The sequence below is a fragment of the Pyrus communis genome, chromosome 9 (assembly GCF_963583255.1).
Source record: "Pyrus communis chromosome 9, drPyrComm1.1, whole genome shotgun sequence".
NCBI classification, from domain to species: domain Eukaryota; kingdom Viridiplantae; phylum Streptophyta; class Magnoliopsida; order Rosales; family Rosaceae; genus Pyrus; species Pyrus communis.
This window is the reverse complement of record NC_084811.1, coordinates 2,674,803-2,702,561: the sequence shown is the minus strand read 5'-3', so window position 1 is coordinate 2,702,561 and position 27,759 is coordinate 2,674,803. Positions and strand designations below refer to the sequence as shown.

At 39.5% G+C, this 27,759-nt stretch overlaps 3 protein-coding genes across 3 annotated transcripts; all 3 read right to left on the bottom strand.

Moving 5' to 3' along the window:
- Window positions 1-1,644: 1,644 nt before the first annotated feature.
- Window positions 1,645-4,376, bottom strand: LOC137746329 (F-box/FBD/LRR-repeat protein At5g53840-like). The gene is made up of 4 exons (XM_068486414.1): window positions 4,236-4,376; window positions 3,285-4,149; window positions 3,025-3,198; window positions 1,645-2,936 (listed from the first exon to the last, which is right to left on the bottom strand). Exons 2-4 carry the CDS (start codon window positions 4,089-4,091, stop codon window positions 2,676-2,678), a joined length of 1,242 nt encoding a protein of 413 aa, XP_068342515.1. The 5' UTR covers window positions 4,092-4,149; window positions 4,236-4,376; the 3' UTR covers window positions 1,645-2,675.
- A 460-nt stretch (window positions 4,377-4,836) lies between these two features.
- LOC137745856 (DNA polymerase zeta catalytic subunit) lies at window positions 4,837-17,037 on the bottom strand. Its single transcript, XM_068485886.1, has 23 exons — window positions 16,769-17,037; window positions 16,422-16,504; window positions 16,125-16,182; window positions 15,803-15,852; window positions 15,565-15,677; window positions 15,442-15,484; window positions 14,736-14,804; window positions 14,344-14,499; window positions 14,036-14,207; window positions 13,846-13,937; window positions 13,395-13,763; window positions 11,706-13,098; window positions 11,216-11,440; window positions 10,673-10,941; window positions 10,232-10,374; window positions 9,328-9,919; window positions 8,761-8,907; window positions 8,337-8,612; window positions 8,095-8,202; window positions 7,365-7,570; window positions 6,859-7,162; window positions 5,970-6,587; window positions 4,837-5,798 (listed from the first exon to the last, which is right to left on the bottom strand). The coding sequence occupies exons 1-23, from the start codon at window positions 16,866-16,868 to the stop codon at window positions 5,625-5,627; spliced, it is 5,760 nt and encodes a 1,919-aa protein (XP_068341987.1). The 5' UTR covers window positions 16,869-17,037; the 3' UTR covers window positions 4,837-5,624.
- A 1,822-nt stretch (window positions 17,038-18,859) lies between these two features.
- LOC137745934 (probable linoleate 9S-lipoxygenase 5) lies at window positions 18,860-26,242 on the bottom strand. Its single transcript, XM_068485967.1, has 8 exons — window positions 25,828-26,242; window positions 25,408-25,697; window positions 25,003-25,249; window positions 24,568-24,906; window positions 24,393-24,478; window positions 23,887-24,299; window positions 23,523-23,786; window positions 18,860-19,762 (listed from the first exon to the last, which is right to left on the bottom strand). The coding sequence occupies exons 1-8, from the start codon at window positions 26,201-26,203 to the stop codon at window positions 19,009-19,011; spliced, it is 2,769 nt and encodes a 922-aa protein (XP_068342068.1). The 5' UTR covers window positions 26,204-26,242; the 3' UTR covers window positions 18,860-19,008.
- Between the last annotated feature and the right edge of the window lie 1,517 nt (window positions 26,243-27,759).

Below are 27,759 nucleotides of genomic sequence, written 5' to 3'. Positions count from 1 at the left end.
CTGATTCGGTTTTGATCTTCAGTGAGTGTTGTGGCGGGAAGATTAGATTTCGAACTTTGTTTATCACACCCCCGCAAGCTGAGCGGTCACCGGCGAACGGGAAGCTTGGACAGAAGATGATTAAACCGATGAGTAGACAGCCCTTTTGTCAAGAAGTCTGCAACCTGATCTTGGGTAGCGACGTAGCCCACCTGAAGTTCACGGCGAGTCACCTTCTTGCGGATGTAATGGTAGTCCACTTCAACGTGGCAGGTCCGAGCGTGGAAAACTGGATTGGAGGCCATGGAAATTGCAGGAATGTTGTCACACCAGGCCTTTAGTGGAGAAAGCCGTAGATGAAGGTCATTGAATAGCTGGCGAAACCATGAAATTGTGGCGGCAGTAATAGCAAGCTGGTGATACTTTCTACACCGAAGGAGGTAAGTTCATGTTAATATCTCATGACGCTGTTGCTCCGCCAGCACTGAACGAGATTCTTTCTACGCCGAAGGAGGTAAGTTCATGTTAAAGAGTATTTTTCTTGCTCATTATGCTAATCCCATTACCGTCTTAAAGTTATTATTTTTGCATTTTCTGACAGCAAGCCGAAATGGCTGATGAAAGTGTTCAACTTAAGACCCTGCAGACTGTATTAATCATATTGCAGTCACCATTACACAATTCCATCTTCCTAATACGGACGAGTTTTACATATTATGCTGAGGCAGTAATTCATAGTATATGCTATAGCTGGATTTATCCTTTAACATAGATTGGATTAAGGGGGGCAATAAGGAAAAGGTGAAATGTCATTATGCAACGGTCATAGTTTCAGACAAACCAGTGAAAAAAGTAGGGTTTTATAATCTTATATATAATCATCTCATCAAATTTCTCCTTGAGTACTTACTACTACTTACTAATGTGTCAGTGGGTGTTGGTCTATGTGATTGCTCAAAAAAGTTTGTCTTTTGAACTTTTCTACTGGATTTGGTAATGCCATACCATTTATGGGCACTGAGAGATATTTCTGACCATGTTACAAGAAAGACATTTCACTTCATCCATTAACTCAGCTTTATTTTCCATTTTGTCATTGAATTCTTATTATCTTCTGTTTTAAATAGTGGTTGGGCATTGTATTCTTAATTGTTCAAGCTCTTGGTATCTGCCTTCGGCTCCTGGAAAACAACCAGTCCTCTGATGGTTTGCTGTCCCTAGTCATATTACGTTGTTAGCGATTATAGCTGGCATTTGAATCTGTTGGTATGTCCTGAGATGGATCGATTGGACTCCATACGGTAATCCTATGTGTTTGCGTATCAAGGAAGACTCACCTAGTTTGTATAATATTTTCGACAGCATGCCATACGTTGATCATGGATCATGTTTTGAAACAGACCTCAGAGATTTTACATTCAAAGTCATATTTTCATTCCTACAGTTATGGGCATGTTCTATTCCTGAAACTTGCTGCTACCAAAGGATGCATGTCACATCTTGTTAGTAATTCTTTTCTAGCGAGATTACTCGGCAGCTTTCAGTGCTCTATCTTGTCAGCTTGCATCTACCCTCAACTAAAACGTGAACGATCTTTATGCTTTTTATGACAATAAGGCACATTTTTCTGTTTGGAGAAGTAATTTCATAATGTAATCACTTTCTAGGTTGTATTTTTTACAATTGAATTGACATTAACCAGAACGTGCATGGATAGCTATGGTTTTCTTTGAAACCGAATATAAGTAAATAAAATACATGTAAGATCAACACATGGAAAGTAGCCCCTATGAACTAAATAGTTGAAAAGATATATTTTCCAGTCCTGGTTTATCACGCATCATAGAACCTACTAAATACATTTAAACCAAACAATGACATACCAGCACCATTGACATCAGATTCTCCAGATGCAACAGCTTCTGCTGCCTGCCTCAATTCCATGGCCAAGAATTCTGCAGATTCCAAACGTTCATCATCTTGCCATTACAAATTTTCTAATATACCAGAACCCTCTTTGGCACCTTGCACTTCTCTAACCTCGCAAACATTTTTACTCTTGGTGCTATCAATCTTCTCATCAGACCCAGTAACAGAGCAACCGACTTCATTTTCCGCTGAAGGTTTAAGAAAAGGTTTGTGGATACCGCCAAATGTATCATAACCATTCATTCTATGTTCCACCTTCTCGTCAGCCCAAGTAACGGAGTGAATAAGTTTTTTTCCCCCGAAGGTTTAAGAGAGGATCTCAGCATTGGCTCATTTGATTTATCAGCCTTCTCACCATGGAATTCCTCTCTTGCTTCTTTAGGACTTCTATTCATAAAAGTTTGAGAAGACTCTGAAGTTGAAGATGCCTCCCGAATGCCAACATCATCTTCCTTGGAAATCTTACTTTTCCCCCCTCTTGAGTGTCTTGATTTCTTTTCAGAATCATTCTTATCTGCACTTCACTCTTTTCTTGAATCTTCAACTTAGAAATCCCCAATCTGCACTTTGCTCTTTTCTTGGATCTTGAACTTGGAAATGCCGAATCTCTCCCAACCCCACTTCGCCTTTGTAAAACCATATCCCCAAAAGCCCTCAAGACCCTCTCAACGTGGAGGCTGAGCAGGTGGGGCTTGTGAATCTGCACTAGACTGCTTACGTCAAAATCCAGGAAAACATATCTGAGCGTTTGGTAGGGAAGCTGGTGATTACTTGAACCTGCGATAGACTATGCGAACATTGGAAGTCTTCTCGCTTTCATTCAAATTCTTCAGATGCCCCTTCCCAAGGCCTAATGGATGAATAATCACCATTTTCCTCAGGCTTTGAGCATCCTCAAGAATAAACCTTATGAACTCGATTTGGTTGGTCCCGTAGAAGTGTCGATTAAGGGCTACGGTTACCTCCTTAAGCTGAGAGAGGAAAGGAAGCTTGCTTGACCTCCAGTATTCCATAGTAAGACATGAACACTGAGAAGGAAGCAGGTAGATCAATTGCAAAGTTTCAAAAACATATCAAGAAACTAATGATAATTGTCAAACCGAACATTTTACTTACTTCATTTAGAAGGCAACGGGGCGGCGTTGAAGACTTCACGTCCAAGATAGTTAAATTAGGCATTGCCCTAAGAATAGGGACCAATGCCAACACCAATTCACTACTAAAGTTTCCGATTTTCATAGAGAAATCAAAAACGTTCTCTAAGGGTGGTATTCCTTTCCTGAACAAAGCCTGCAGTTTATTTAAAAAGAAGAATTAAACATCTCGCTCTAAATTATGTTTCATATAACACTTTGCCAGAAGAGTAGTGTCTTTACCTTGATGGTATTGTGATTTAGAGTTAAAGCTTTAACCCGGTGCACGCTGGTAAGGAAGTCAACTGCCTTCGCATCAGGTGACAGATCTCTACGTATGACATCGGCCAAAGAAAGCTCGGCCCTTTCTAAGGTCCCGAGCTGGTGGTTGACAGTAATCCCATCCCACTCCAAATTCTCAACATCTGAAGCAAATATGCTTACTGTTGTACACCACTCCGAACGCCAATCTATGCGTACATCTTCAAGCTTATGACCGATGATTTTCAGTCGACGAACTGTCCAACTGTTGCTCGAAATACTAAATGATTTTAGTGATGAGCTCTCAATGGTGATATCACCTACCCCATTCGCTAGATGGATCCTACTGATATCAAGGTCAAGTATTTCAACCTTGCACCTTAAAGCATTTTCGATCCATGAAACAAACCGACGTCCTACCCCCTCACAAATGCATGGGGTTTCATTTCCAAAAATATGTTCGCGGACGTCGAATCTAATACCTAAGTGAAGGATTCTGTTCTCCCCACGATGGTCTAAGAACCTATCCACAGAATTTGCGAACCTGGACCACTTATCACAAGTTGATATATCAACTTTAGACAAATCTAATCTGAAACTGGGAGTTGACCAAAGGAGCTCCCTGCAGCGTTTGGATAAACTCCCAAAGCGAGAGAGGTCTCCAAATGGAAGCAACGAGAGGATTCCATGAGTAATTTCGTCTGGAAGACTACTCAGCCTATCCACCCTAAACTCTAGACAAACTCTCGGAACTGTTTCACTACTCTTACTTGCCCTACAAGTCTCCATTACAAAGAGAATCAGAGATTTTAGCAGATGTATACGATATATTTGGCTCTCCTTTTACCTGCTCGGCAAAATAACACAGTATAAGGATACCTTTGCTAGCCGGAGGAGAGATACAGAGAGAAAGAGGGGGGAAGAAAAGCTTACCTTTGCTTAACGGCGGCAAGAGGGTGAAGAGGATGAGCTTGTTTTGAAGGATTTGTGATGAGCTTTACACCTGCGTTTTGTGGAAAAAAGAGGGAGGAAAGAAGAAATGCGGCGGAGCCAGAGGGAGAAGAAACGAAAAGATGCTTTGAGTAGAGATATTTTTCAATGCATACTTCGTGATACATTGTATTATTATACAAATGATAAAATATGTCCGTTAAAAAATTAATAATTTAAATATTAATTCCGATTTTCTTCCACTGTCACCCTCAAGTCTATAAATGGGGGAGGAAGCACAGAGGAGATTGACGGCAAAAGCACACAGAAATTGACAAAAATTAAAAGAGGACGAGGAGAAGGGAGAAAAAGCAGTAAAAGTTATTTAACTCTTTCTTTTCTTTAGAACTTCGCAGGTGGACATTTTATATTTATCTTCTTCAAAATAAGAAGAGACAAGGGTGGGCTCCGCAAATCCATTTCAGCGAATTCAAATTGTATTATATTATTCAGAAATTCAGAAATTATATTCGTTCATTGTATCGTAAATTATTTTAAATATTTTTATTTAAAATTAAATATAAATAATATTTAATAAAAATTAACCACACTCACGAAGTACAATGAACGAATTCAATTTACAGATGCTAAGAATCCTCGCCAAAAGATCCAGAGAGGATCCTGTTGGCTTCTCGGCAGCTCCTCCTTCCTCATCAAACTTCCAGGGACTCTTTCCCTCTCTTTTCTCGGCAAAAATGGAGTAAAACAAGAGGAAGGCTTCCTTGCTTCTCCCGTGAATCAGCACCACCGTCTCGGTTCTCTCTCTTTCTTCTCTGTCGACAACAACAACATCAACAACGGGGTATCCATCATGGTGATTTCGAACCAGAGTATAAAGCCGTAGGCCCTTGGAGTTCGGCAACTGAAGGAAGGTTCAAACCAAGCCCTTGGAGTTCGGCAACTGAAGGAATCCCTGAATCAGCTTCATCATCGTTGCAATTCGGAACCAGATTATAAAGCCGTAGGCCACTGGAGATCCGTGACCTGCACCCGCAACCGAATGGTACAAAGCCGGTCTCAAATGGCACGAAGCCTCGTCAACTTTCAAATGGGACGAAGCCATGTCTAGATTCAAATAGCACGAAGTCACGTCAAATGTCAAATAGCACGAAGCGGCGACAAGTATGGGATTGCTAATCCCGTCTTTGCGGGCCCATTAGTATTTTACTAAAAAACATGTTACTTGACACATTTGGACCCTACTAATATTCTACCACATCATGGCTAAACACATAAATACACTAAAACTAAAATAAAAAAAACTGATACGACCATACAACAACAACATAGCCTTCGGCCAAAGAGTAGAAGAAATAGATTTTCTTGCAGTCTTCAAAACCACTCCACCATGCATTTTGGGTAGAAACCGGTTTCTGCAGCAACAGAAGCGAGCCCTTGTAATTCTTTCTGAACCTTACGCCTCTCGTAGAACACCGAGCATCCAAGAGAAGTGCATTTAATGCCACTTCCTATGACCCAGTCCCCTCCTCCACAATGTCGACAGATCTGCAAGAGAAGAGAAGTGATATCCGTAAAAGCGAATTTCAATAATATATGTCAAACAATGTAACAATTCATTTGAAGGATACAAAAGCAAAGGTTATAAGAATGAAAAATTGGAGAGGTTATGTGTCGTAAACGAAAAACTAATTAAAAAAAACTGATCAAAGAACTTACAGCAGCAAGCTGCTGCATCTCTCTCTCCAGTTTCGAAGTTCTTCCAATTACAGCTACAGCAGCACAACTTTTGTTTTCAGAACATTGATTGCACAGATGGGCTGATCCCTGGACCAGCTCCCCGCACAAGATACAATGCCTCGAAAGATAATAATAATCAATTCTGGTTCGGTGTGGATTGGAAGCATAAAAGGCGCGTTTACCAAAGGCTTCCCTGGCTGGCCGGGGCATATCTGAAAACCACTCGTTCAAGTCAGCCCCAAGAAGCCCAAACACTCGCTGCAAAGCTGGGATTATCTGTTTATGGATGTAATAAAGATCATTTAATCTGTATGGTGAATCAATAGCCAAGAGATTCAATGGATCCACCACCATGTCAACCAGACGAGCCCCAGGCTCCCCGTGGATCACAACGTAAGGTATTCGCTCTGCATAACGTGGTTCTGCCCTAGGGTCAGTTTTCATAGCTTTTGTGGCAACAACTGCAGCTGGTGGAAGTGCCGAAATAGAACTTGCCCGATAGGTGCCTAGGCGAACTTCCTTTGCAAATACAAAATCCTGAAGAGACACCCTTCCCGATATGATTCGCTTCCACTGACGCTGTAAGTATTTTTTGACCTACGCACAAAAACAGCGGTGATCACCCAACCATGGAAAGTAAAGTCAACAAAACAATATTTCAGGCAAAATGCTCCGGCAAATACAAGATAACCATGAAACTAAAGAAGTAACATGGGAGCATGGATTGACTTGCAATCAATGGATGTCTCACCACACAGAGTATTTCTAATTTATTAGGCATCTTGTTCTTTTTCCTTTTTGGCCTTGATTCTTATCAAACCAGTTGAAATATAATACGAAAAGGAATTCATGACGCATGTGCTTGTACCTCATACATGTCCTGATGTTCAAAGAAAAGTCTCAAAGACTGCTCCATTGTCTTGGCAACAGCCGCACATGTATCCCTACGAACTGTCTCAATACCTTTAGCATCAAAAATAGGTTCGATCTGTTCAGGGCTTTCATAACTGTAACCAACATAACGCTTCTTGGTAAGCAGGAAGCACGGGCTGTAAACTTTTTCCATCTTCAAAGCAACTGGATTTGGATTCCTAGCACTAATTTCAGATGCAATCTCGCGTCCAATCTTAAAAGAATCTTCAATAGTGCGTCCTTTTAGGAGGACAAACATGCTACAAACATAAGGCCAGTTAATTTTCCCATCTCAGCACAAATAAAAGAGAAAGAACTGGTACAAAAATCTCCATTGACCCATAAGCAATCACACAAATAGACCAAATCACACCGAACTAAACTCATGATGTGTCATGATGCATAATCAAGAAAAACTGATCGTAATTTTCATCTAATTCATCATAAGAAATTGACTGATACCTGTCTGTGTCGCCATAAATAACTTTTGCCTTCCACTTGTCATGTGCATTTATGAATGAAATAGCCTTTTCCAGTGTACTACGGCCACATTGAACAATACTGTCTGCAATCTCGGCACAAGGCATGCGGCCACTAAACCCAGCAGCAGTATAGCCATACGTTACGTTTGATATCAACTTCAGAGCAAGCTGTCTTGCATTAAAAATCTGGAAAAGAATGTGATGCTTGTAAAAATGATAAATTCAACCTTTACGTACTTAAAAGAGCACAATCGATGGAAAAAGGAATTTCCAAAATGTCAAAACTTATATCTTTGAGAATCAATTCTTTCAAAAAGCACTAATGAAGTTGTAAATTTGCATCATATTTTGAGGCTCCCTTGATAAATTATGGACCCACAACATGTTCCACTGAAAGACATTTGTCGCTTCTCATTCAACAACACATTTCAACTGAACCACATCCACACCAGACATGCATTCCAAGGAAGGATGACAAAATTAATAACAGAATATAAATCTAAGCTTCGAAACTTTGCGATTGAATAAAACTTCTTTTGTTTATCTTGGTATGGGTCACAAAAGATCAAACGTTGGAATTCAGAAGAGTATGAATCAGTTAACAATTGAAGCATATGCATACATTGTAAGGGACAATACCATATATCAAACAACTAGTGTTGAGAACTAAGAGGAACCACACAAACTTTATATTCTATAACGCAACGTACCCTGTGAAGAACTTGCTGTGAAGAAGACAGCTTTTTCATAGCTTGTTTAACCATTATTCTCGTTGACAGTATTTCATCTAACAAACGGGGTAATACACCTTTGCGAACCTGTATCACATGATTCACAGCAAGAAATGGAAGTTATTCTCTCCTCCCTCTTCTGAGTACATGATCAACTTGTAATGCATGCTCCATACGATTGCATTAAATCTGTAAAACAGAAACAAATACGAAAAGAGTACCTTCTCGGGGACATACATGACACCATTTGGAGTAAGCAGAATCTGATCTTTTAAAATATGAAGGTCATGGGGATCTGGTGAAAACGAACTGACTCCAAGTGTATTTGCCTCTGAAGGTACAACTTTTCCAAGGCATGTAGAATAGCAAAGGTTGTATGCAATAATCATTGACGGATAAAGAGACTGAAAATCCAATACGACAACTGGATCTGCATAAAAACCAGACTCTGGTTCCATGACAAGAGGTATGCACTCCATCGCTGGTTGAGAAGCAACCTACATAAGATCAATCATCAGAGTCATCAAATGGTCTAATATATCATCCACGGCTGCATAAGAATCCAATGCAACAACAGAAAAATGCAATCCACCAACGGGCATCATTAGGAGAGAAATGAAAGAGTAAAAGATAACTCGTAAGAACCTGTTTACTCCCAGGGGATATGGCAACATAGTTTTGTGCATGGGCTAGTCTCAGAAACATGGATTCGACACGGTATTGTGAACCTCTAGAGAGAACTGAAAAAAAGTCAATGCCAAAGACACGTGCAAGTTCTGATGTTCGATTTATCTGCAAAAGCAGTCATGATGAACTTAATAAAAAAGGCAGTGGAATAGAAAAATATAAAAGAGAGTAAACATTACTCTGACGAATTACGAGCTCAATAAAGCTAATCAGATACACATTTATTTAGAAGACTAATCAGATAAGCATAAAAATAAAAAGTTTAATCTCAAAAGACCAAATGGAAGAACTATTGGGACGATTGAAATACTTTAATCATGCCCAAATGGAAAGAAAGGACATAGAAGTTATATAAGAATAGGCCAATCTAACCAATGAAATGCAGGCTTGAAAAAAAGGATAAAGGGCACCTAAAAAGCAACCTCTTAATATCATCGCTGAATGCTCATCATATGAAACACACATACAAGCGCACACAGAGGAAGCAAGCTAGAAATTAATTACCAAAGCAAGAAGTTATCATACCATGTCTAACTGATTCATTATTTCAAGGCTCAGCTTCGCTCTCTCATTTACATATTCAATACATCGATATCTGGCTTGTCCAGGGCCACTTGAAAACCATTTTTCCAGTACTTTATTAGACATATATGGGACTTTTCGCCTCAACACAGCTTGAGCAACAGCCTCAACTGTGTACATATTGAGCTTGACCTCACCACGGATCAGCCGCCATACATTAAGGATAATTCTACCACAAACATGGACACCGCTGGCATGAGTTCTTCCCCATTCATCCTCAATTACTGGATCTTCTCTTACAACTGAATTGGCAATGACCACCTCAGGAATTATTTTATCTTGTATTGCTTTCTCCAAAACTTCTAAATCTTCACCCTCCACCTTGGATTCAGACGGTGCCCGAGATATTTTGTTGAGTAAACCTATACCAAGATATGAAGCCCTTTCTGCCAAAAAGCCAAGGGAACCACTTTGTATATCCCAACCCATCAAAACATCTGGGTCCAATGAGCACACAATTTTCATAAAATGATCGAATAAGTACTTCTCCTCATAAAAAACCAACACCTTGCAGCCAGAAATTCCATCAAGACTCCTGCAAAAGAAACACAGAATAAGCTACTGTAAAATGCCAGCCAACACTACCTAGAAAATGGTATTGATATGTATATCTTCATTGTTCTTAAATATTACAAAAGGTTTTATAATGTTCCAGTTATTTAAGCATATTGCCCGAAAAATTTAAGGCCACAAATTCCACTGTATATAAAACATCCAAATTGTCACTACCAAATGAAACAATCATTACAAATATCCCAACCAGGATGATGCACCATCATACTCATTGTAGAAGAAAGATTCGAAGAAAGATAAGTATTTAAATTTCAGTGTAAATATAAGATTTTACCTCTGAGAACCTTCAGCTTTACTGTGCAAAAGCACATGAACTTCAACAATAGGATCACTATCATTCTGAATAGCAAGAGAGATAAAATTGATGGCATCAAACCGAGGATTAGGTCGAAGATCTCCTCTTGATTGTGCTTGAACCTGTCACCAATGTTGCATTCAAGTTGTATCAATGCAAATGCTAATAAACATTTGAACTAGTGAAAGTTTCAAGGAAACTTAATACACAAAATTTAATCACAATATTCTTATGAACCTTTATACATAAAGCAACAAAAAGAATTGTTGACAATATTGCAACCCACTAAACCTAAAACATAGGCACAAATCATTCCAGAAAAATCATTGTGATTTTCTAAATCAGATAGAGCTAGAAAAATAAAAGTGGACACTAGTACTGCTATCTGTTTTGATAAGACGAGACTACTACTTTATATACCTCTATGCTTAGCAATGTCAGCTGTTGGCCTGCGCCAACACTTGCAGGGTCCCTGAATCCAATTTGACTAAGAGGAGTGGGCTTTGATCTCCCATCTGGGCCAGAAATCTGAGAATTATCTTGTGAGCATTCGGAGTTTGTTTGAACTTTAACAGCATCTCCTTCTCTTTGCGCTATTCCCGTCCTGTCAGTGCATAAATGGTTCCTTTCTTCTTCATGATTTTCATGATTCTCTTGAGGTCCTTGGGGCAGAATAGGTGGAATGTCATCTACAGAACCACATCCAGGTGAACTTTAGTCCCAATCATTAAGCAAAGAACTCTGTAAACTAGTCAGATTCCTAGAAGATCGTAGAAAATGTTTACACATGAGAAAACATTTGTACTTTCTAAGGTCTAATATCTTTCAAGAAAAGAAATAATTTATCATTTTCAGATTCAAATTGATAGTGGCACATTGCTATCAGAAGTAGCAGCTAGAAGTCCATAACAAAAATTTAGAGCTAATTGTAATAGCCTCAATCTGCAAAATTCTAGCAAATACCTTTTTCATCACTTGACAACCATCTATTCACCTTTTCGGCAGAAGGGGGTGAAGTTGCAGGTGTTAACAAATACAAGTAAGAGCCATCAGTTTGATAGTGAGTAGGGACACCCATAACAGATTCTTCATGAGAGCTAGATTCACTTCTAACACACTTGTTCTGAATTTCTTTCTCGTCTGGGACATCTCCCACAAAGAAGGGGAAATAGTCATCCGTAGCTCTTCCTTGAATAGAAAACATAGGCTGGTCAGCAATAATTTCTAGCAAAGCACTACAGCATGACATCAGAACCCAACCAAATCAACAGAATAATTCCTAAAACCTAAGCATGATGAATGAACCAACTTAATGTCAGAGATAGGATCAATGGTAACAATATTAAAGGATGCAAAGCACAAGGCATTTATGCTAATATCATCGGTCAATATTTAAAAGTTTTCAACTTCCACTCTTTGAAAAACATATTTCTTAACCAAATGCTAGTAATACCATCGTATAAAGATGAAGCGTCTTTAGATGCCCTGTCCTTCCAGTCTGGAACAGGAGGCTTCTTGTGGAATGTCAATCCAATTAAGTCCTCATCATCTGGATAGATGACCTCAGATGGTGGGTGTCTGAGCCCAGATGAAACAGAGTCCCTACCCAGTTTTAGGACACCAGACCTCTCATTGTTTAGAACAGCACTGACAGTTGTGGCATTTGCATCCATGGGATTCTCAAAAGACATTTCATATACTCCACCCTTGGAAGATAAGCTTTCAAAGCCACTTTCAACATAACCATCTCCATCAGCCACTTCATGCTCAGCAGACCAAGTCTGCATTCTTTTGTTCACAGAAGGAACTTGAGAAGGGCCTGTAATCAAGGAGTTCCGAAATTGAGCCATTGCACCAGCACCAACTTCTTCACCAATCAACACATTGGAATCCAATTTTCCATCTAACGTACTTGCATGTAAAATGTTGTCATTACTAGAACACAGTGGAAGTTTACCATACATTGAACAACCAGGATTGGTTGGTTTAGCATCATATTTATAAGCCTTATAACTTCCTGATTGTTGGTCAGCTAACGATAGCCTGAAGTTAGATGACTCGTGAGGCTTTCTGTCATGCTCATCAGTACCTGACACTCGAAAATCTAAACGCTTTGCGCAGAGAAGTGTGTCTTCGTTTTCCTGCCTCCCACTACTTTCAGGTGGCTCAACTCGGTAGGATCTCTTTCTCCTCATCAAGTCCCTCACAGAGCATCTTGCCAACATACTACTGTCTTTTGCGTCACAAGTTCCAGTGCCTGCACGTTTTCCCACTTCATTTTCAGAAGAACTTGTACCACTAGGGTCCTTTGTTTCTATGTGTAAACGGGCATGTTCCCCTTCTGTCTTCATCTTTGAGGTCTCAGAGAAAGGTAAAGAGCCCCATAATTTTTTCTTTTTGTGCTTATGATTGAAGCTGGAGCTAGCATCTTGCACCTGATGGCCGGAGGTCCTAAATTCACTCTTCCCCTCTATTTCAGAAAAGCCTCCAACTGATCCATCACAAGGAGTTGAGAAATCGTCATCCCCACAACCATCCACCTGGTGAATCACATACTCAGACGAACTTTTTGAAGAATTCTTTCGATCTGAAGGGTAAGAATCTCTTGCTTGCAATCTTTCAAAGTCAATCATATCACCAACCGAATCAAGTATGTCCTGACACTCCTTTTGGGATTCAGTCTCATAATCCACATTAGCTTTGTTTAGAACATTGTCAATGGTTGTTGCCGGCAACAAGGGACTAAGAATTGTCTCACAAACAAGTTCGTCATCAGAGTTTATATCATCAGCGGCCTGAGAAGTAGCAAGCCATCTAAGAAGACCTAATGCTTCACTATCTGTAACCTGAGAGAAAACATATGATTCCTATCATTGCCAAGACACAAAATATATCAGAAGGAAAGGCTTCACCTAAGAATCTAACCTCTAACAACATACAAAAGACATCACAGCTATGCAGGTTGAATCATTAGTTGTTAAGAGTTACACGGTTCCAAATAACTTGCAGTAATAAGTTCCATAAAAGGAAACGCAATAAACTAGCCAAGCCCCTGTAAATTCACAGGGCCAAGAAAAGAATTTCCCAAGAGTGAAAAATCTGCATCAGCGATAAAAGAGATGCATAATCAGGATTTTTATACCTTCATGTTTACTGTCGGGATTACTTGTGATGATGGAAGTTCCTTATTCAATGATAGTTTGGCATTTGGAACACTATCTTTAGTAGAATCTTGTGTTGGCAGAGATCCAATTATTTCTCCATCAATAAGATTATCAGTTTGGGGTCCAGCAAAGTTTCCTTCATCTTTTCGAGATGCCATCTGCTCCACAGACCTTACATCTTTCCTTAATTGAGTTCGACACAGAGAACTTTCAGCTTCACTGTGCACTTTAATAAGCTTGTTGTCAAATTCAAGATTAACCGAGAGAGTTTTCAAAGCATCTTCAGGAAGTGGTTTGGCAGGATCAGGTGGTATTGCTGCCTCATGTATTCCAGTCCTTTCACACTCCTAAGGACCAAAAAAGAAAGGAACAAATGTAAGACGCATAACAATAAATTAAATATAGCAATTGAATGAGATGAAGACAAACCTCCAAAATTGGTATAAGTGACTGAACCATCTTCACATCTGAACAAGTTTGTGAGAGAGAAGTATACATCTTAAGCTGCTGATTAAGAATCTCTGTGAAACCATAAAGTAGTAAAGATTTGATCAGCTAAAGAACAGTGATGAAGAAAGATAACGCAATCTCTGTGGCATAACTGAGAATAAAAACAAACCATCTACAGTAGAATCGCCCTCAAGTTCACAAATACTTTGACGTTTAATGCAGTTAATGTCTGGATCTGAGGAACCTTCAAATTCACCAGGAGAATTCCATGTCCAATCAACTGGAATTGTGGAAGATATCCAAACAGGTGAACCCAAAGACAGATGGCCACGTATATCTGCCTGATATGAAAATCCAAAACGTCATACAAGAACATTATTCAAAGTTACAATCATGCTCATCAAATCCTGGCCAAAAGCATAAATACCAACAATGTCAATTCAAACATATGAAATGCAGTAAAGATAAAATGTTGACCTGCAAATCAGCAGACATGCAAGTCGTTTTATCTATGTCCTGACTAGGCTGTCCACTGTAAACAGACCTTCTATGGACGAAAACATCTGGTATTGGATGACGGAATTTAATCTTTGATACATGTAGATGACCCATCCCATACAAGTTGTAGTCAACCTACCAAAAAGGATATGAATTTATAAGTGAGGATGTAAGGACAGTGGCACATTTTGTGTGGTTACATATATGAACCTTTTCAAAACAACCTAATCAGATGTGTACAAATATTAAAAAAGAAAAAACATCATAGTTAAACTTTGGGAGCACTTAGTCCTCTAGCAACCAAATGCTAACATGTACAATTTTATGAACTGACAATCAAAGAAAAAAATAATAGGCAGGAAGTTATATACCATAAATTGAAGAATGAAGGGAATGTGAGATTCATGAGGCTGCAAGCATTTATCAAAAACTGAGCTTCCCTGAAAACCGATGATAAGAATGATAAATCAAGCATCCACTTAGTCCACTTTATAATACAAGCTAAATCAAGGCCAAAAAATAATGTGACTCACAAACATACACCCATTTAACGATCCATGATCATCAAATTTCATTTAAATCTAAAGAAGGTCAATAAAAGCTCAACGAAAATCTGATTGAGAAATTTGCGCAAGGGTTATAATCACAAGTAAGAGGCTCAATTCCATATAGAATGTGAAATCTTGCAAAGAATCAGTTTTAAGGCCCACAAGAATCAATATCTTTGGTTGACAAAAGATTTTACAGAGGTGCACATGCTACAAAAGAAATAGTTTGAACAAGTTTAACACTTGGAAATATAAAAGAAATAAAAAGACAGAATCAGACGCATCATTAAGAACTCACAACCTCCAATGAAATGCTTCCACTTAAAAAATGTCCAAGATAATAAAAAACCGCATTGTTTACTACTTTATAAACTATAAAATTAGAATTGATAGTACTTAAAGGGAACTTCACATCAAAGAATCAATAACCACAACGAATGGGGAAGAAATCTCTAACACATCAACCGTCAAAACTCAATAGTAAGAATAATACATCTCAAACAGACAAGAGACATCATGAGGATAGTACCAGAAGAAGACTTGCAGCACGAGAGACATCATGGGGATAGTAGCTTAGTTTCTTGTTAAGGTGTTCAATTGTATACTCCTAGACTACTAAGGATATACATCCATAGAAACAAGATTAGGATACAGGTATATCTTCACAAACAACTCCTCCGATGAGTGGTAACCATAAAGCTTCCTAGCCTGGACAAGGCTGCAACTATGTACATGTTGTCGCTTTGAACCAGCATTACCTTTGAGCTGTAAGTGTTCACACCAAACACATTAAAACTGTATTTCAGTACCAGACATGTGAAGCAGGGAACCATAAACCAGATAACATGCACTACATAATAGTGTATTTGATCTGATTCAATGAGGCATACCTTCAAAGCTTTCTCTATAGCAAGAGCTACATCATGTGTGTACGAATCACCTGTGCGGTCAAACAAACAGGAAAATAATATATTTCTGTATCAAATCAGACTTCAAATGACGTGCTAAAGCATAACTACAGAGGAAGGTCAAACTTAACAAACCCTAAACTTCAGACAAGAATGAACACAAATGTATAATCTCCTAAAAAAAATGAGCTTTACAAAAAAAAATTCCAGCAGGTAAACAGAACACAGTAAGTCTAAAAATAACACCAACCCAGTAAAGCATTCAACTTTTTGGTGCTGGCCTAGTTCAAAACACACTATGTACCTTTCTGGTGCAGCTGAATCGGGATATCAGCGCATGGCACATATAAGTACGGTAATGCCTGCACATTATAAAAGATATTAATTAGCCTGAAGAAATAAGCGCCAAAAAGGCAAAGTAGCAGCACAACTATATAGAAACATGTACCCCGTCGACCAATACGCAAAATTAACGTGGCAATTTATGATCCGAAGACAATAAATAAAGCTATCCAAACTCTTCAATTTGCGTACCCGAAAGCAGGGAAAGAAATACCAAAAAAATTATACTTAGAAATGAAGAAATAAGCAACAATCTTACTCTATGAATGTGCAAGCAAGTCTTCTGACCAGCAGGCGTGGCGCCGAATATTCTTATAACTGGCACCTCATTCACCTTCCCACCTTCAAAAATAATTGAATTGAACCACAATTAACAACAAATTCACACAAAAATTGCAATTTTCAACGAACTACCAATTTCTCTAATTTGAAGATTAAACCTTAATTATCTGTTTGTTTGCACAAATTGTTAACAAAAATCAGTGAAATTGAAATCTACTTTCCAAAAATTGAAGAAATTGAAGTCCAAGTTCAATGAAACGCAGAATGAAAGAGGCTATGAGCTTAACCAAGCAAACGGCGTCGTTTCTGCTGGGAAAATCTTACCTTGGAAGCTACTGTAAGAGATATCGAGGCCTGGCATCGGCGGCGCCATGTAGTAGTCGACGGAGACGATCCGTACGCTGAAAGAGTCCGAAGCCACCATTGGATTTTTCCAAAATTACGGAAATGAACCCGCCAGCAGAAGCGCAAGGAAGCAGGAAGGATGGTTATTTAGTAATCTAGTGGAGTTTTTGACTGAGGATTTAAAAATTGGGGAGCTTTTTCTCCTGAAGTGTGAAGAGGAAGAAGAGCACCAATTTTTGGCGCAGGAAGTCGGCGGTTATGTTTGAAAAACAACTGTTTTTGTAGTTCTGTATCCGACATGGTTTTTGTAACATCCCACACGTTCATGAATGGATTTTGTACGTATATTCTCATCTTTACTTAGCATCAGGCATTTTGGAAGCTTACTGGCTTCGAATTTTATAGGAACTCCAAAGTTAAGCGAGTTTGCGCGAGATCAATCCCATGATGGGTGACCCACTGGGAAGTTCTCGTCTGAGTTCTCAGAAACAAAACCGTGAGGGTGTCGTTTCTCAGAAACAAAACCATGAGGGTGTCATCTGAGTTCTCAGAAACAAAACTGTGAAGGTGTAGTAGGGGCCCAAAGCGAACAATATCGTGCTACGGTAAAGTCGAGCCTAGTTCTCAGAAATAAAACAATAAGGGTGTGGTAAGGGCCCAAATCGAATAATATCGTGCTACGGTCTAGTCGAGCCCAGAATGTGGTGGGGCCCAAGCCGGGATGTGACAATTTGGTATCAAAGCCAATTCCTAGCTGGAAGTGTGCCGACATCCCACATTGGTCAAGAGAGTGGATCCTGTAAACCTTATATGTATATTCTCATTTTGGGAGCTCACTGGCTTCGGAGTTTGCACGAGAGCAATCCCATGATAGGTGACCCACTGAGAAGTTCTCGTGTGAGTTCCTAAAAACAAAATCGTGAAGGTGTGGGCGAGGGTGTGATAGGAGCCCAAAGCGGACAATATCGTGCTAGTCGAGCCCGATATGTGGTGGGGGCCGGGGCTAGGATGTGACAGTTTTCGGCTAAGATAAAGCTACCAAAATTTTTAAATCAAATGATATAGTTGCTTATTTTTTGTGAAAAAAAGATATAGTTACTTCTTTATTATTAATGATATATTATTTAATTTACAAATTTAGTTTAAAATTTCGCTCTTCATTACCCTTTTGGTGAATAAAATGAATTGAATTTTTTTTCTTCATTTGGTAATTTTCATGGTTATGCTGCTTACGACTCGTTTAAAAGTATTTTTTAAGTTATTGAAAGCTCTTTTGGTAAAATTATGTTGATATTAATCCTTAATAAAGATGCAAAAATAACCGGTGGGTTTGGACTCGCGGTGGACTGCTAAAACTGTTTGTTCGTATGCTCAAATGGATTCAGTCAGTGTTACTCCTACTACTGCCCACCACAATTTCTTGATTTCTTTCCTTATTCCCCATCAACGTAGCATCATTTTACAACTGAAACCATTTACTTCAGAAAAATTCATTTGATTTGAAGATGTTTAGACATCTATATTTGTCGAACAAATGGACAATTAATGTAACAAGTGATACACCGTAAATTTTTTTTTTCATTAATTCATATATGACTCAACGATTTCAGAAGCGCATGAGCTTCAGACAATGGTAAAACAAATCAACGATTTCGATTATAACTTAATCCTCGAGATAATTGTATAAAGATTTATGCCTTGGCATACAAGTAAGCTAACTTATCGCACAAGTAACAATCACAACTAGGACTAGGAAAAAAAAATACTAGGACAGGAAAACCTAACCCAGAGGGAAAGGGAATCCTAACCGGATTCACTCCTTTAAACAGAGCAGTTACAGCAGTATTGTCCGAAAAGGAGGTAATATGACATGGTTTCTGATACCCTTTTCGTCTATTCAAATTTCTAAAAAGGCTTGTAGCTAAAATCTTTATGAATACCGAAATCAATATTTGTATTTCTAAGTTTATTCTTACAAACAAAAAGAATTACATATAATCATTCAGTACTACCGCCTGCTGGTTTCCTCTTCACTTGAAAGTGAGAGGTATTAGGTTCAAATCTCGTGAATAACGAATTCGATGCCAAATTAGGCTGCCAATTGTGTGGTTTTGCTGAACTCATATTCCCCTTAATGTAAAAATATCGTTGTACTAAAAAAAAAAAAAAACATATAAGATGAGTAAAATACAATATAAACAAAAAACAAAAGAGAAGATCTAGATGTTGATACTGGTGGGAATTCCCTTGTTAGTAAGTCCAGGTTCACTAGAAGGATACAGCAACGTGTAAGGGATCTTTGCCGGTCCGAACCGGTTTTTCAATCTCTCATCCTTGTTCATCTTTTCAATTTTGGCCTCAATCGCTTCCAACTTCTTTTTAAAATCCTCAGAAGCCTGCAGTATGTCTGCATCCGTTGTCCACTCCGCGGTGTCACGCTGTCCGAGATAGAGCTCATCAGCCGGGTGCCTTGACAAGATTTCCACCGTGGCCATTCCAAGAAGTGTCGGCAGCTGAGGTGCAAACGTTTTCAAGAATGCCTTGTCAGGGTTTGCCCTCAGCTCCTCATACTCTGGAGTGCCTTCTTCAGGCATGAACCGCCGGCTTATGGTTGGGCGGTTTGGGACGAATCCACCAATCGAGTACTGACCGTAGTTGATTGCTGCATGATGAGCTGAAGCAATATATATGATAGTTGTGCATGATTCTATCAGCTCGTCACGAGTCTGCATTTTAGACCACCAGGGTTCATCTTTCTTGTCCCCGTGGCCTACCTCGCGGAGTTCCTTCCACCAGGATTGGAGTTCCGAATCATTTTGAACCGTTTGATCATTTTTGTAATAGAAGGAGCAATAGTCTTTAACCCATGTTTTAATTGCAGACCATAATTCAAGCCCGTCTGCAGCATATGGATAGTCCTCTATCAGTAAACGCACACCGTGTGATGCACTTGAATCTTCAACCGCCATTCCTCTGAACATAGAAAACGGAACTGTTGAATAAGAAGAGTATCCAAGATAACTCTAATGATCCCAAGAAGAAGAAAATAGAACACACTCTTAAAGAAAGCTCACAAAACAAACTAATTAGCAAAGCTTTTCTTATTTAGCTCTAGGCTTTGTTTTTCCTTGGATGATTTACAATGCTTGAGAACTTGGGTATTTATAGCAAACCAAATGATTAAACTAAGATTATTTATTACCACACAAAACACATTAATTGCACCTAATAATTTTTATTCAACCATACCTAACATTGCCTAACTTTCCTTGCCTAACTTTGACATTGATTTTCAACACTCCCCCTCAATGTCAGCTCTCATTCTTTGCACTGTGCTAAGCAGACAGCGAAAATTTTCGAGCTTGCCTGTACTGAAACTTTTTGTGAACAAGTCCGCAACTTGATCATTCGTCTTGACTTGTCTCATCTCAATCTCTTCTTGTAGAACCTTTTCTCTGATAAAGTGGTAGTGCACTTCCACATGTTTAGTTCTTGCATGAAAGACTGGATTTTCCGCCAAGCGAATGGCCGATTGGTTATCACAGTACAATGGTACTGGATAATCTACTGGTTGATGTAGATCACTCATCAACTGTACCAGCCATGCATTCTCTTGAGCTGCCATTGCTGCTGCTCTATACTCTGCTTCTGTGGTTGACAAAGATACCGTTGGCTGTCTCTTGCTACACCAAGAGATGGTTCCAGAACCAAGCTTAAACACATACCCAGTTGTTGATCTCCTGGTGTCATGATCTCCCGCATAGTCAGCATCACAGTAACCAACTAACTTGCAGTCTTCACCTTTCTTGTACAAAAGACCATAGTCAATTGTACTCTTCACATATCTTAGTATTCGTCGAACTGCTTCCAAGTGAGGCTTCTTTGGATTTTGCATGTACCGACTCATCACACCAACTGCATAAGAAATGTCAGGTCGAGTCAAGGTTAAGTAGATCAGACTACCTACCAATTGTCGATACATCGTCGCATCTTCCAAATCTTTTCCTTCATGTGCACTCATTTTGACATTTGGCTCCATCGGCGTAGAGATCAGCTTGCATTCGAGCATTCCGAACCTCTTCAATAAATCTTTGGAATACTTCTGTTGACAGAGAAATATTCCTTCTTGAGTGCGATCAACCTCTAGACCAAGGAAGTGCTTGAGTTGGCCAAGTTCCTTCATCTGGAAACGGACTGATAAATTCTCCTTCGTCCGAAGAATTTCTGCCTCATCATCACCGGTTATGATCAAGTCATCTACATATACTAGCATGATAGCTAGCTTTCCTTCATTGGCTTTGACAAACAAGCTGGAATCTGCAGGTGTTACTGAATAACCACTTTGTGTTAGAAACTCTGCAATCTTACCGTACCATGCTCTTAGTGCTTGTTTCAAACCGTAGAGTGCTTTCCTTAACTTGCACACGTACTCAGGATGAGCTTCGCTTTTAAAGCCCATTGGCTGCATCATGTAGATCTCCCGATCTAACTCTCCATGCAAGAAAGCATTCTTCACATCCATCTGCCACAGATTCCAGTCTTTGTTGGCTGCAAGTGCAAGTAAGACTCGTACTGTTGTAAGCTTCGCCACTGGACTAAACGTTTCATCATAGTCTAGTCCGTACTGTTGAGAGAAACCACGAGCTACCAATCGTGCCTTGTACCTCTCGATTGACCCATCTGGACGACGCTTTATCTTGTAAACCCACTTGCAGGATATGGGTTTCACATCTCTTGACTTTGGCACGAGATCCCAAGTCTGATTTTGCTGAAGTGCATCAAGCTCTTCTTTCATAGCTGTCATCCACTCAGAACTCTGCGATGCTTCTTCGAACGTCTCAGGTTCTGTTGCTTCTTCAATTATGGCTGCATTGACGTATTTGGGATTTGGTCTCCGTGCTCTTGTTGACCTCCTTAGTTGTGATCGTGGAGTTGATAATTCCACTTCACTAGGTCTATCTTCTTCTGGTTGTTGATATATGTTAGCTTGGCAAGGGTTTTGGGGCACTGCTTGCTTAACATCATCACCATCAAGCAAATCTTCAGACTCATCAGGTCTCGACTGGATTCGAACAATTTGCTCCCCTATCTTTTGCTGCAACTTATCTTCTATCTCTCTTGAATCAGGCAACGCCTCCTTTTCTGAGCACCACCAAGAAGATGCTTCAGCATCCCATTCTTCATCCATAGCTAGATATGCTATGGCATTCCAATCATCTTCACTTTTCTTCTCTGAGTTGGCAACATTACTTTCTACTGGCTTTTTGAACCAGCAATCATTCGCCATATGACCCTTCTTTCCACAATTGTAACACTTGCCCTCAAATCTTTTATTATTCTGGGACTGACCACGGTTGTCGTGATACTTCAGAGCTCCACCTGGCCAAGAACTCCCTCCTCCTTGATGACCTTTTTCCTTGTCACCATTTCTTTTAGATCCACCACCAGCACGCTGCTTAAAGCTGCCTTTACTTTTGGTGTAGAGCGCTTCCTCCTCACCTTTTAACGAGACCCCTCCCATTTGCTTTGCCAAAGCTTCTTGATCGGCAAGCAAATTCTCGAACTCAACAAGTGATGGTTGGGTCGGCCATCCTTGTATAGCGGCAATGAACCCTCGATATTCGGGTCTCAAACCATGGATAATTATTCTCTTCATCCTGGTTTCCCCAATAGGAGCTGTTGGATCTAATTCTGAAATTTCGCGGCATATCGACTTCACCTTGTGAAAGTACTGGGCAATCGTCATGTCGCGTTGTACCATCGATAGCAGCTCATTCTCGAGAAGTTGCAATTTTGTATCGTTCCTCTTTGAAAAGAGTGTAACAAAAGTGTCCCATGCTTCCTTTGGCGTTTTAGCATCCCGAATGTGCTCCAACATTTCTTCTTCTATTGTGGTCTTTAAGGCAAACATTGATTTGCCTGCTTTAATTTTCCACTTCCGTAAGACGCCGTTAGCATCTTCCGCTGCCGGTTGTGTAACTTCACTACCACCGACAACCTCCCACAAGTCTTGACCTTGAAGGTAAGACTCTATACACGTTGCCCACGTGTTATAGTTTTGGTTGTTGAGCTTCTTGATTCCTCCAACAACTTGAAGATCACCCATCGTATCGGCAAGACTTTGACTACACCGAACAAGCTTGAGTGACTACCGTGCAGAGTAATACACTACTCTCGACACAAAGAAGCTCCCTCTCAAGGTTTGTGATAACCCCAGCAATAACCTCAAGAAACCTTTTCTGATGTGGAAGATCAGTCAAAACTGCAACCACAGAGCATACTCGGAATTTCAAGAGACTTTACAACCAATGCTCTACCAAGAACGATCCCTGACCGACTTGGCTCTGATACCAATTGTTGAATAAGAAGAGTATCCAAGATAACTCTAATGATCCCAAGAAGAAGAAAATAGAACACACTCTTAAAGAAAGCTCACAAAACAAACTAATTAGCAAAGCTTTTCTTATTTAGCTCTAGGCTTTGTTTTTCCTTGGATGATTTACAATGCTTGAGAACTTGGGTATTTATAGCAAACCAAATGATTAAACTAAGATTATTTATTACCACACAAAACACATTAATTGCACCTAATAATTTTTATTCAACCATACCTAACATTGCCTAACTTTCCTTGCCTAACTTTGACATTGATTTTCAACAGGAACATACTTTCAATTGCCATCGATTGTAGATGAAAAATGTACTTGAAAAATGCTACTAACCAAGATATTACCTTTTGATAAGATCCATGGGGAGTGCTTGATCAGGAAAAGTCCAGTCCTTGTACATTTCCGACGACCATTCCATCGAAAACTTTGAAGCAAAGATTATTTCCTCTATTACTCCACCAGCGTTTGTGAGAACCTGTCGCGCGGCTGCATTTGCATTCATAGTCTCACGAAAATGAGGATGCAGAAGTTTATGAATCGGGTGAAGCACGCTCAACTGCCTATTTGCCGCTATCACAAATGGCTCAGTCACCGCATGAGCTCTCAACCTGCAACAAACATGAACATAAATTTAAAATTTTACGAATTTATTTTGCTATTGCAAATGCTACGATGTGTTTTTCTGTTATTTCTTTGAAAGGGTTATACCAGTGGCTGAAAAGCTGATGACAGCCGGAGTCATTTACAAGTGCATAAGCTTTAGCAAGTTGCCAAATGGAACTCTCGATGCCTTGGCTAGACGGAGTATAGACTTTGCTAATGCAGCCAAACTGATCTCCATCCGGATGCGGCAAGCTAAGTTCAATAGCTATTGGCTTCAAAGTCCCATCATTGTTCAAGAAAAGGAGTGTTCTGCTTGCGTATGCTTTGGTAGAAGTTGTGTTTATTCCCCTCAGGTACGGCATCCATGCATCGTGGTGGTCTAATATGAATAGCTGCTTGTTCTTGATTGCGTCATCTATGCTGAGTCCATTTAAGTTATGTTCTATATGTTCTTTAGTTATTTGACTTGTTTGATCCCCGTATGCTTCTCGGTCTAGCTTGCTAGCCGGTGGATATTCCTGTAGTTAATGCAGAAATTATAGCGATTAGGGATGAACAATTGGGAAAAAACAAATGTATACAACATAATAAATCATGAAAGCTAAGATTACTTGGAGACGACGTATTGTAACAGGATTTACTCCGGCCAGCAGTTCTCTTGCAAATTCTTCGTCAGTTCTCCATGCCGACTTATCCTCTGGTAGAAAAATCATTAAAATGCCAGGATCGGTTAAAAAGAAAAGCAGATATGAAACTGAAGGCACATACAACACTATACTATATTACCTTTGATCACTTGAGGCACCGGAAATTTTAGAAACTTTTCGCCGTCAGTTCGAAAAAGTTCCTTGAACATCTCCTCCGGTATGCTATCACTAACGTATTTTAGTATCCCATCAGGCAACTCTAATCCTCCTTCATAGAGTTTAAGTACGTCTTCCATGGTTTCGAACTCGTTTTTGTTACCAAGGAGTAGAGCTCTTATCTCAGGTTTAAGGACCTGAGGGATGGATTTCAGGACATAAGCAAGCAAATCTGACATCTTTAAGGGTCCAAATCGTTCATCTCTCGGAACATATACATTTACTCTCTGGATAAGCTTCAGCCTGCTCTCGGTGTTAGGATCTATCAAGACAAGTATAAATATCTTAGTGACTATTCTTTTTTAATAATACCGAGTTTGAGTAGTGACGGCACGAGAAGTGAATTTTATTTACTGACCCGTTTTTGTTGCTGGTCTTCCTGTTCTTCCCCGGCGAGGATATGGGTACTCAATAGACCCTCCGAGGACTGGACGCGCATATTCGGGACCCTTATCTGGATTCCCCAAATCATTGTAGTATGCATAGTCATAGACCCTGTCCCATTCCTGAAGCTCTCCTCGTTCTTCATCGTCTCCTCGCAGGTTTACTAGCTCTTCTTCTCTGAATTTCTGTAGTGATTTTGGTGTATCACCTGGAAGATAAGTCTGCACAAACACATAAACCAATCTGTTAATTACTGGGGGACTTCGTGCGATTGTAACGACCTTGTAGCAAAGAAAACGGTCTTTTTTGTACAAATATACGAACCAATCTATTGATTTAGTGGGGGACTTTTGCGCATTGAAATGACTATTTTCAGTACCTTGTTAGCAAAGAAAATACGGTCTTTTTTGTACTTGTTAGCAGGATATACCCATGAGTTGCAAACGAAGTGGACTCGACCTTCGCCAGGAACATCTTCGAGGGTGACAGTCTTCAAGTAGAACTCACTGTGATGATAATTTCTAACTATGAATGCTCCCGGGACGCCAATTTCCTCATCCCAATCGAAAGTAACATCAAATGCAGTCTCCCCCGCTGTTAAGGGGGTGATTGTGGTCACCCAATTCTCCAAGTATGCTGGCTTTCCAACTTTTCCTGTCGACTCATTTTCTACAAAAAGCAACATATCAAATTAAAAAATCCAAAAAACGTCGATTTTAAGTATTTAAGAAGTAAACTAGGAGCTTATGTATCTAATCTACGAACTTAAAAGGCAAAATACTATGTATTCAGTTCTCACCAGGGTCATCATTAACCGAACTAATGAGCCTTAGGGAAACCGCTTTGCCTAACAGCTCGTGAACACGATCAAGAATCGAAGCTTTAAGGTCGTTCAAGTCGAGAACAATTTTCTTCATCAACACCACTCTCCCTTTGATCTTCTTGCCTTCATGTTTCGGCTGCGTAGCAACTGTGGTGTCCTGGGATGATGCCTTAACAACCGTTGAAGATAGCTTCAACGGTTGAGATCGTGTAATCATAGGCAAAAGTATTGGTCTCATGTGATTGAGTGATGAAAGGTTGTTGCCTGCAACAACTGAGTTCTTCATCCGATTCCGAGACGGACACTGTCTCCGAAAGCTCGAAGGAGCTGTGAGATACTTGGAATGCAGCATCTTTATCGAAATCGAGAACGGCAAATGTTAACGGAAGGAGAAAGGTTTCAAGATCTTTGAAGTGTGATGGGAGAAGCATGTGTGGTATTTAAAGGTCAATGAGTTCAATAATTTTCAATTTAATCCAGCCATTATTTTTTACATTTTTAAAGACTTTTGTGCTACCTGCCATGCCTGCATGTGAAGGTTTTCGATACGTAACGAATTTATCCAGCTACTTTTCTTGCAGTTTTTAGGGTTTGACTTAAAGACCAAGTCATGAATTTGCATGGTTTAATTTGACATGTGCTTCCTCTCTGTATGTGTGATTCCCCTCACAATTTAGATTAGTTTACAATTAAGTTATCCAACTACGTTTCTTCCCATTTCTAGGGTTTGCATGTCGAACAAGTCATGATTTTGCATTGTTATGATTCAATGAACTAAAGCCCTCTTTGTTTTTGTTTTTGGGTGAACAAGTCCAAATCTTTTGAACCACTTTTATTGTCGTTTTGCATTGTTTAAAAATTCAAACAACATTAATCAATTTTTTTAATAGATGTGGACGTATTCATATTGGCTAGAGTGGATATACTTATCTATATGCGCTACATTCAAATCCCCTTTAAATTAATTTAAAGTAATATCATTGGCATGTTCCGTTGGACACCACAATGACCACATGTTGGCCGACCTCCGTAGGTGACGCAAGCCATCATCATTCCTATAAGCTGTCGGCAAGGCAAATCCCACCACAGATATTCATACTTCAGATATGAGACAAGATAAAATTCAGATAGACAAAAGATTGAACAATCGTGCTGAAAGACATTCCTACTCCAAGGCTCTAACATCGTAATAATATCAAGACTGACACAATGGTGCAGAAGAAAATGTTGAATAAGAAGAGTATCCAAGATAACTCTAATGATCCCAAGAAGAAGAAAATAGAGCACACTCTTAAAGAAAGCTCACAAAACAAACTAATTAGCAAAGCTTTTCTTATTTAGCTCTAGACTTTGTTTTTCCTTGGATGATTTACAATGCTTGGGGACTTGGGTATTTATAGCAAACCAAATTAAAGCTACACCACACACTTAATTAAACTAAGATTATTTGCTACCACACAAAACCCATTAATTGCACCTAATTTTTTCCACTCAACCATACCTAACATTGATTCTACCTAACATTGATTCTCAACACTCCCCCTCAATGTTAGCTCTCATTCTTTGCACTGTGCTGAGCAGATAGCGAAAATTTTCGAGCTTGCCTGTACTTAAACTTTTTGTGAACAAGTCCGCAACTTGATCATTCGTCTTGACCTGTCTCATCTCAATCTCTTCTTGTAGAACCTTTTCTCTGATAAAGTGGTAGTGCACTTCCACATGTTTAGTTCTTGCATGAAAGACTGGATTTTCCGCCAAGCGAATGGCCGATTGGTTATCACAGTACAATGGTATTGGATAATCTACTGGTTGATGTAGATCACTCATCAACTGTACCAGTCATGCATTCTCTTGAGCTGCCATTGCTGCTGCTCTATACTCTGCTTCTGTGGTTGACAAAGATACCGT

What these genes read in the sequence shown, in the direction of transcription:
- LOC137746329 (XM_068486414.1), bottom strand. Translation starts at nt 4,091, where the DNA reads ATGGAGACTTGTAGGGCAAGTAAGAGTAGTGAAACAGTTCCGAGAGTT. An exon ending in TAAATCACAATACCATCAAG is followed by an intron (nt 3,199 to 3,284) that starts GTAAAGACACTA and finishes AATAAACTGCAG; the next exon opens with GCTTTGTTCAGGAAAGGAAT. An exon ending in CCCGTTGCCTTCTAAATGAA is followed by an intron (nt 2,937 to 3,024) that starts GTAAGTAAAATG and finishes CTTCCTTCTCAG; the next exon opens with TGTTCATGTCTTACTATGGA.
- LOC137745856 (XM_068485886.1), bottom strand. Translation starts at nt 16,868, where the DNA reads ATGGTGGCTTCGGACTCTTTCAGCGTACGGATCGTCTCCGTCGACTAC. An exon ending in CACAGCAAGTTCTTCACAGG is followed by an intron (nt 7,571 to 8,094) that starts GTACGTTGCGTT and finishes ATTCTTTTCCAG; the next exon opens with ATTTTTAATGCAAGACAGCT. An exon ending in AACATCAGGACATGTATGAG is followed by an intron (nt 6,588 to 6,858) that starts GTACAAGCACAT and finishes TTTTGTGCGTAG; the next exon opens with GTCAAAAAATACTTACAGCG.
- LOC137745934 (XM_068485967.1), bottom strand. Translation starts at nt 26,203, where the DNA reads ATGCTGCATTCCAAGTATCTCACAGCTCCTTCGAGCTTTCGGAGACAG. An exon ending in TTCGGTTAATGATGACCCTG is followed by an intron (nt 25,698 to 25,827) that starts GTGAGAACTGAA and finishes TGCTTTTTGTAG; the next exon opens with AAAATGAGTCGACAGGAAAA. An exon ending in TTACAATACGTCGTCTCCAA is followed by an intron (nt 24,300 to 24,392) that starts GTAATCTTAGCT and finishes CATTAACTACAG; the next exon opens with GAATATCCACCGGCTAGCAA.